A 9,849-nucleotide genomic window follows, 5' to 3' on the forward strand; every position below is an offset into this window, starting at 1 on the left:
CATATGAACAAAATAATGTGCGTGTACTCCCGTTCATAATATCAAAAATAGAGATTTATATAGTGGGTATTGTATGAGAGTAATTTTCTGTTCTACTCGAATATCAACTGCACACATACGAATCCAACATGATGATTTGCCAAAGTGGTTGCATGAGCGGCTGAAGTTTGCAGCTCATCTCAGCATACATTTCTATCACATTTCGTCTCTCCCCTTTTAACAGTAGCACCCACGAATTTCTGTTCTTACTGTGCGGAGTACTTGTGCGCACATTTGTACGTTGCAAGTGGGTTTGATTTTGTTTGATCACTGGATAAACATGTATGGTTCTGAGTTAAAACTCTTTTGTTTGAAAAAAGTTGGTTTGATGTTACAAGTATGTGAAAAGTTTTGTTTCTTCCATATTGACATAATATTAAATTTATATATAAATTATTAATTTAATTTGTTTAATATGTTATTTTGTTAATGAATTGTTAATATAATATTACGAATATATTGTTGCCTAACATAATATAGTTATTATTAATAAAACATCTCATATATTTTAATATAAGTGGTACATGTAAAAACAACATTATAGAAGGGCCGCACACCCTTCCAGATAGGGCACGCGTCGTCACTGGCTCAGATATGTACAGCGATCGTGGTACATCCTTTGTCGGTGCTGATGCTTTAATGAAAGATGAAATTAAATTATTTAAAAAACAAATTGAAGCTGGGTCTGTGTTTGCATCAACCGTTGGCATAAATTGGCACTTTATACCACCCGCAGCGCCTCATTTTGGTGGCCTATGGGAGGCAGGAGTAAAAAGCATGAAATTTCATCTTAAACGTGTAGTAAACACGGCAACTTTAACTTTTGAAGAATTTTACACGTTATTAAAACAAGTCGAAAATTGTTTAAATTCGCGGCCGCTTACGGCTCTATCTGATGACCCCACAGACTTATCAGCGTTGACACCAGGACACTTTTTGATTGGACGAGCGCCATCTGCCGTACCTGAACCTAATTTGCTAAATACAAAGATTGGTGTACTATTCCGATGGAAGATGTTAAGCCAGATGTATCAAGACTTTTGGCGTCGTTGGTCCCAAGAATATTTAACACAATTACATGCCAGAAACAAATGGACTAAAAGCCAAACAAATGTCGCAACCGGTCAACTGGTCCTACTTCGAGATGAACGATTGCCTCCAAGCTCCTGGTTGCTTGGCCGCATTATCCAAGTCCATCCTGGCACGGACGGTGCTGTTCGTGTCGTAACCATAAAAACACAGTCCGCCATTGTGAAACGGCCAATTACGAAGATCTCTGTTTTACCAATCGACATTGAAGGACGTCCTGAAGCACACGAGTAATATAGACGCAAGATCCGGTTGTATCTCCACGTCTAGGTGGGAGAAATGTTTAAAATTATCTATATCAATCTGGCAACCACTGTGTGTGGGCTGCCTTTAATGGTTAGCAAGTTTTTTCATTCTTCTTGTTCTTACGAGCATCCGTCGTGTTCGGTTGTGTTTCGTGTTGTGCAGTAAATTTGCTTGAGTTTTGTTCTAATTACATTTAAAAATATGTTTTATATGATAAGTAATATTAGATATAAATAAATGAAATATTCTTTGAAACTTTAAAGAAAGAAAAAACCGCATTTAACGAACACCCCTATTTAATTCAAATCAATAGTTAAGCTAGTAGTTAACCGGATTCTTATTAATTTCAATCAGCCGATTTTCGCTAGCTAACCAATAATTTGTTAGAATCTTAATTTTTTTTCTAAGATATCATATGATTCTTGATTTTTTTTTACTTAATTCAAATTCAAAACTCATGTGAAAAATGTACGAATACAAATTGAGCATTTTTACTTATTAATTATAAAAACAAAATTAAATAAAAACAAACAAAATTTAAAATAATTATAAAATTACAATGTAAACAAATTATATACACAAACCACTAAAATAAATTAAGTTAAATTCATAGAAATCTGGAACAAACATATACTAAATCATATTCTCGAATTAAATTTCAAAACATAATTGCAAAAACTGTTAAAATATTTGCTAATTGCTATATATGTGTGAGTTATGATATAAGTTTTAACAAGTTTTGAAATAAATTTACATATAAAAATTAAAAGCACTTTAATGTTGCTATCAGCTGATAATTGACACAATTAACTTTAGCCTTATACCTTAAAATTAATTTTAAGGTATTAACGCATAAAAAGTAAGCATACTTTTAAAATTGCTGTCAGCTAATAGCTAAAACTTAAAAGCAACTTAAAAGTGTTTACATAAAACAATATTTGTTACTAAATTTGAGGAAAATTCTTTCGAAATTTGCTAAAAATATTTTTAAATAACTATTATACGGGTATTTGTACTAGCCTCAAATCAAATTTAAGAGACGATTTCACAGCCTAAATTTGTGTCTGAAGATTGACTGAAGATTTACTAGTTTAAAATATTTATGCTTAATCAGTATTAACTTTTTAGCAACAAATAAGTTAAAAATTTTAAATTTTCAAAATATTCAGTTATATTTTCTTCACGTACTTCTAAACATTTTTGTGTATATATATACATATATATTTTGCATATTTTTAAAATATTTTGTTCTTACAATTCTGAAATTTGTGAAACATTTTTTCTGTAGTAGCTGAAAATTATTTGTCCACTTACATTTAGGTGCTTAGATAGAGAAAGTAGTGCTGTTGTTTTGCGTACATTTTTGCAACTTTAAGCGAGCAACTTGTTTTTTGACACACTGAAAAGCTGCCTAAAGCACCTATAGTAAGCTGAAAACATTAATGTATACATAAATACATATATTTTAACATAATATCATTCAAATTGCAAATATTATATTTACTATTATACAAATTATAAAAAAGTAAAGATATAAGCACATTTTTTAAATATAAATAAATATATTATTACACTATTGTGCGTTATGAAAAGTTTTATCGCAAGCGCTACTATAAAATCTTCACGCTAACGCATATATGTGCATATGTTATTGAAATTTTGTGCAAAGTGATTTTTTGAGACTGGCAATACTTTTTTGAAATATAAGCACATTTTCGTTGTTGGTGGTCGGCAGCAATTGCTCGTGTTTGTTGGTCGTGCATGTCTTCGTGTATTATTAATATAGAAAATAAATTTAGTTATTGCAAACTTTAAATTAATTCCTTTATGTGTTCCAGTAATAAATAAACTCCGTTTTTATTAATACATTGTTTTTAAACTTTGTATATATGAACAGTGCTACTTAAAATAAAGAAAAAACAAAATTCATTTGGATTCAGGTATACGTAAAACAACAATCTTATTTTATGTAAAATAAGTGAAAATTCGCCAATGACCAGGAAATATAGAATTAGCAAATTTTAACATAAGTCAGAGTGGGAAAGATATACGCTGGCTGTATTTGTGTGCAAGAGTGCGAGTAGTTAATTCAATTTATATTGAAAAAAAAAGTTGAATGACAGCCAAACATTTGGAGGAAAACAAACAATATTTTATAATAGGAAAGGCACAGTGAAAGGTAATTGCAATATATATTCAATAAAAATTATTATACTATATGCATTATTGAAAATTAATATACTTTGTAATAGTTGTAATTTTGTGTTTAGGCAGGTACTCTCACACCAAAAAGTGAAGTTGGGAAAGATATAGGTACACATGATTTGCTTTTAATTATTTTATTTTGTCTTAGTGCAAAACAAAAATAATACTGCTCAGGCAATTATGAAAAATTCATTGCAAAATATATAAATCTCAATGCTAAACGTGTTAAAGCTTTAATTAAAATATTTAATGCAATACACGTACATATATTAATTAATTTATAAAAAAAATGCCAGTCATTGCTTGGCATTAAAGTTAACTGTGTACCATTTTTTTAGCAGGTGAAAAGCACAGAATTGGGCATTTTCCACAATCACTGCCAAGCTACGCATTTAATGTCTCAGTTAACTTTTTATTATCATATCTCATATTTAGGTTGAAATTTATTTTAATTATCTCACATACATAATACATACATTTAATGTGTTAATTTAATTTTTTGCCAGTTATTTGAAACACAGTATGCAACGCTTTTAGTGTATGTAGAATATCTGATTAAAAAAAAATATTAAAATAATAAAACAAAAATATTTCATTCTTAAGTTTTATTTTTTACAAAAAGGTCTTGTAGATTTGTATAAAAAGTTTTATTGTTCGCACAATTAAATTCCAAGTGTAAAAAATTAAATTTCGTTGAAACGAAAAACAATCAAAAATCAGTTGAAACGTGAAACCGATACATTCATGTATCCATTCGATTTAAAATTGTGATATAATATTTTGCATTTTAATGTTTTTTTTATTTTTATTTATTTATTGTTTATTTATGTATTTAAAACATTTTTTTTTAGTTTCTGTTTCGATTCACGCAAAATTTAAAAATAGCCTTCAATTGTTTTTAATTGCGTTTAAGTCAATAAACTTTACTGTTTTTTTGCTTGTCTCGTACTTCAGTCGCTCACAAACGTAAGTCGACCTTACAGCATTACATTCTGGTATGGTTTTTGTGCATTTCTGTTATAATAAATAAATAAATTTCAACATTATATACATATATATATATTTCTCTAGAGGTGTTGGCTAACGCAATTGGGAACAATTGAAGAGCAGATACAAAATAGTATAGCAGATACAAATGGTTAGTCACCCATGATTTTTCAAGGTATATTAAACTCTTACTTCATGGCAATGATAACATTTCTTAGTAAAATATTCAAGGTATACTATTTTGATTGCCATACATACATACATACATGCATATGTATTCACTTTTTCTAACTATTAAATGTCATTTTGTATGCATTGCTTCAATGATCTGCGCCAATCTTCCACTACATATCCATGCAACAGGTTTCAAGAGGTTTTATGTTGTAACCAGTCTTACTTTAACGGGAGTGTAGTTGTAGTAGCTAAGCGAAATGCTTACTTGCTGGTATTGTCTATATTGGGAGCCATGCGATAGATAAGTGGTTTTGAAATGTAGATCCATCGTTTAATGGCATAATTTCTTTTGGAAATAGTGAACGGCAGTTGGTCACTGAAAATGAAGAGTACACCTGGTAGTATAGACTCTTTTGGGAATGGTGAAGGTCACTTTGTCATCGAAATTGACGATCACAGAAAATGAAGAGTACACCCGGTGGTATACACCCTTTTAGGAACGGCACTTAGTCATCGAAAGTTATAGTTACTACGGGATGTAGAGCAAAAGGTGGTACAATTCCTTTTTGGAATAGTTTATAACATTTAGTTGTCGAAATTAACAAGTGGCTACGAGACGTAGAACAAGTGATGGTATAGTTCCTTTTGGGAATAGTGAATGACACTCTGTTGTCGAAATTAACAAGTGGCTACGGGACATAGAGCAAGTGATGGTATAGTTCCTTTTGGAAATTGACACTCAATCATCGAAATTGATTAATGGCTACGGGACTTTGAGCCAAACGGTGATTAGCACTATATTCCCCTTTAAGGAATGGTTGACGGCACTTGGTCATCGAAATTAACAAGTGGCTACAGGACGTTGAGCTTGTGATTGATGGTATAGTACCTTTTGGAAATGGTGAATGACACTTTGTCGTCGAAATTGATGAGTCACTACGATATGTAAAAGCGTTGAGAAATGTTGAACAGCACTTGGTGGTATAATACCTTTTGTGAATGGTGAACGGTTCTTGGTCATCGAAATTAGCAAGTGACTGCGGGACGTATACTCTACGGCTCGTTAAACCATGTAGATCGCATCGTTCATGTAACCAATGGAAGTAATGACCTTATCACAGACGGGCTGTCATTAGAATTATAATTTTTCTTTTATTTAGTTTAATATTAATTTTCTAGTAGTGACGTTAAAAACAACATGGTCAACACTTTATTACTTTTTGCGTTACTCTTCGAAAAACAGCAATCAGTCGTTAAACACGTAAATTGACGGCTTGATGTGGATTTTACACTAATTCTAAAGTATTTAAAATAAATATTTGTTAGTTTATAATAAGAAATAAATAGTAAGTTAAAAAGAAATAGTTAGTAATAGTAAGTTTCTACTGGCTTCGTTAGACCAGTTAACTTACTTGAGATTCAAAAAATTTTAAGTAAGTTGACTGGTCTAACGAAGTCAGTGAAAACATACTATAAGTCTGTAAGTTGTTTAAAAAACCCCGAGGCGACTTTTGCAGTGTTATATATTACTTTCTAACAAATAATTCTAAGTTTATTAATTTTAAGTTATGTATTTATATAGTGTAATTTATATTATAAAATTATATTATATACATTATGATACTAAACAGTTCGAGTAACTTGAATTCGAACATCTTTTATCTTCGAAAATTTTCGTTTTGTTTTAGACTTTAGAACGAAATTCATTGCGTGCTTTATTTCTGTAAACGAATTAAGCAAATCAGTTTTTATATTCTCAGAATAGTCTATTCACACGATAAGAGTGTTGAAAGCGGTTACAGATTCAAAATTGGCGTTTACTAAAATTTGTTTATTATAATAAACAAACATCTGTTCCAAGAAATTCTACCTGTAATTTCATAGGATTAAAACGGTATAGACGGTATACATACAGCCTGTGTCAAAATTCTGAAAATGCTACCTAAATAGGAAGAACTACAAGGAAGAATAGCAAAAAACAGTTTTTGAGACCTGCTTTTGTTAAATAGATTTTAAAATAATATATACAAGGAGAAAGGTAATAACTTAGTACATTGTGCTAAATGCATTTAAACGTGATCGTACCGCCATTTGTGAAACATCTTTCTCCGGACATTTATTTAATAAGGCTGTACGCATAAAATTACAAATAAAATCTACATTATAATATCAACTAAACAATGGATGATCAATTTGATGAAACTTTTTATGGTCACGAGGATAGTATATGGTAAAATATTTTTTATTTACATAAATAATTAGTTATTAAAAAAAACTATGAGCAAAATAAATACCACTTTTATTCACTGTGGTCCATAAAAACTTCCAGAGTTTAGAGATGTTTCAATGAAATTTTTACATTTATTCTATACTATGGATGGAACATAAATTTATTACTAAACGTTCTAAATCAAATAACAATCAAAACCCTTGACGTAGCCAGAGAACCGGGGTCGAAAACACGTGGAGAGCATTATATCAACCAGAAATATGGACGTCATAGTTTTTCTGTTGGTATAAACGTGGTATATCGACCATTTCAACGTTAGGTGTCATATATCATCAAGACAAAAATACACTTTTATAAAGACAACGCACGAAAGCCTCACGTGCATATCCGTTATAGAGAAATTCCATGAATTTCGCTACAAATTACTTTGACACCAGCATATTCATCAGTTCCAGCGACCAGTACCAAATTTGAAAAAATGTTTGACCATCTAATCGACGACAGTATCAAATTTTGTAAATAATATGGAAAAAATATAAGAGCTATTATTCGTAATGATATAACAGTCAGCCTAATTTTTAGCATCGGGTCTTGATTTATAAATTTTTATTATAGCATTTTATAAAGTGAACTTTTCTTTCTCTTTTTCTAATACATTGTTGTTGTTGCTGTTGAAAAATTTTGGTACATCTAGGGGAGTTTAACAACTAAAAAATTGATCGTCCACGGGGGTGTTTACAGGCTATAAAACTTATGTGTCTGTAATGAACTGCCATAAACAAACTATAACTCATCCTATATTATAAAATATGTATAATTTTATATCATTTTTGTCTGATGTCTTAAAATGTATAAACTTTAAATATTATATTCTTTTTAGGTATAACCGGATTTTGGAACTTATTTTTGAATTTATAACAGTCATCATTCCTACAAAAATTAAGAAAATAAGAGCAACTAAAAAAGCCGCGACTGAACCGCCAACCACATCTCGACAGAGTAAAATGCAACGACCAAGTTCCAATGGGACGACAGGGCAAAAGCACGCCAATCTCGATGACATATGGATTGATCTTGAGCAAGGTATTATACAGGTATTCCAGCCAGAGAAATCGTTGACAAAAAATCGTTATATGCAACTGTATACTTATGTCTATAATTATTGTACAAGCGTTAATTCATCATTGAATAATCGTAATACACACAAGTCGGGTGGGGCTCAATTGGTTGGTAAAAAGCTATACGATCGTCTTAAGGACTTTTTGAAGAATTACTTAAATGGCCTTCTACAAAATTTTGTATCTATAAAAGGTGAAGAGGTGCTTCTATCACACTATACAAAGCAATGGGTAGCGTATCAATTTTCGAGTACTGTACTGAATGGTATTTGTTCCTATCTAAATAGACATTGGGTAAAACGTGAGTGTGAGGAGGGGCAGAAAGGCATTTATGAAGTATATCGTTTAGCATTAGTTACGTGGAAAGAACATTTGTTTAAAGTGCTTAATGAGCCAGTCACTAATGCTGTTCTTAAGTCCATTGAAGAGGAACGTAACGGCAAAACTATTAATCGCGGTCTTATAAGAAGTATTATTAATTGTTATGTAGAGCTTGGATTTAATGAAGACGATGGGGGATTACCCCTTAAAGAACAAAGAGACAATAAACTCTCAGTATATAAAGACAATTTCGAAAAAAAATTTATACTCGAAACTACAGCTTATTACGAACAGGAATCAGATGTGTACCTTAGCACTAATTCAGTGACGGAATATATGAAGCATGTCGAACAACGTTTAGCTGAGGAGCGTCGCAGAGTTAATCGGGATGATTTCAATTGCTTGCTAACTTCATATTTGCATGAAAGTACCCATGATGATCTTGTAATTGCTTGCGAACAGGTCAGTATTAATTGCTAAGTATTAATTGTGTACAGCACATACAGCTATTTATTTCTTTCCAAATATATTCTAAAATATTGTATTAATTTTTTTATTTTAGGTGCTTATTGTAAAGCATTTGGATATATTCCGCTCTGAGTTTCAAAATTTGCTAAACACTGATAAAAACGATGATTTAAAACGCATGTATTCATTAGTAGCAAGAACTCCCAAAAACCTAACCGAACTTAAGTCAATATTAGAAGAGCACATTTTACAGCAGGGTATTCAAGCCATTGAAAAATGTGGCAATAATGAAGCTGCAAACGATCCAAAAGTGTATGTACAAGCAATACTTGAGGTGCACAAAAAGTTTAATGCACTCGTTTTAACTGCTTTCAATAATGACAATGGATTTGTAGCAGCACTGGACAAAGCTTGCGGTAAATTCATAAATTCAAATGTGGTAACTCAAGCTAACAGTGCCAGTAAATCGCCAGAACTGCTTGCCAGATATTGTGACTTGTTACTTAAAAAGTCATCGAAAAATCCTGAAGAAAAAGAATTAGAAGATAATCTTAATCAGGTTATGGTTATTTTCAAATATATTGAAGACAAGGATGTTTTCCAGAAGTTTTACTCAAAAATGCTTGCCAAACGTCTTGTTAATCATACATCTGCATCAGATGATGCAGAGGCAATTATGATCTCCAAATTGAAACAAGCTTGTGGTTATGAATATACCATAAAATTGCAGCGTATGTTCCAAGATATTGGTCTATCTAAAGACTTAAACAATAATTTTAAGGAGCAACTACGTAAGACACAGATTTTGCAAGAAATAGACTTTAGTATTGAAGTGCTGTCATCTGGATCATGGCCATTTAATCAAGGGAGCAGCTTTTCATTACCCACCGAATTGGAGAGTTCGGTTAAACATTTTAACGAGTTTTACGCAACAAGGCATTCTGGACGTAAATTAAACTGGTTGTATCATAT

At 31.2% G+C, this 9,849-nt stretch overlaps 1 protein-coding gene across 1 annotated transcript; it reads left to right on the plus strand.

Moving 5' to 3' along the window:
- Positions 1-4,266: 4,266 nt before the first annotated feature.
- Positions 4,267-9,847, plus strand: LOC119674904 (cullin homolog 1-like; the record flags this gene model as incomplete). Its single annotated transcript, XM_038086061.1, has 4 exons — positions 4,267-4,346; positions 6,436-6,970; positions 7,851-8,871; positions 8,972-9,847. Coding segments are annotated over exons 2-4 (1,947 nt in total), but the record flags the coding sequence as incomplete, so codon positions are not given.
- Between the last annotated feature and the right edge of the window lie 2 nt (positions 9,848-9,849).

This window comes from Teleopsis dalmanni, chromosome 2, assembly GCF_002237135.1.
Source record: "Teleopsis dalmanni isolate 2A chromosome 2, ASM223713v2, whole genome shotgun sequence".
Lineage (NCBI taxonomy): Eukaryota > Metazoa > Arthropoda > Insecta > Diptera > Diopsidae > Teleopsis > Teleopsis dalmanni.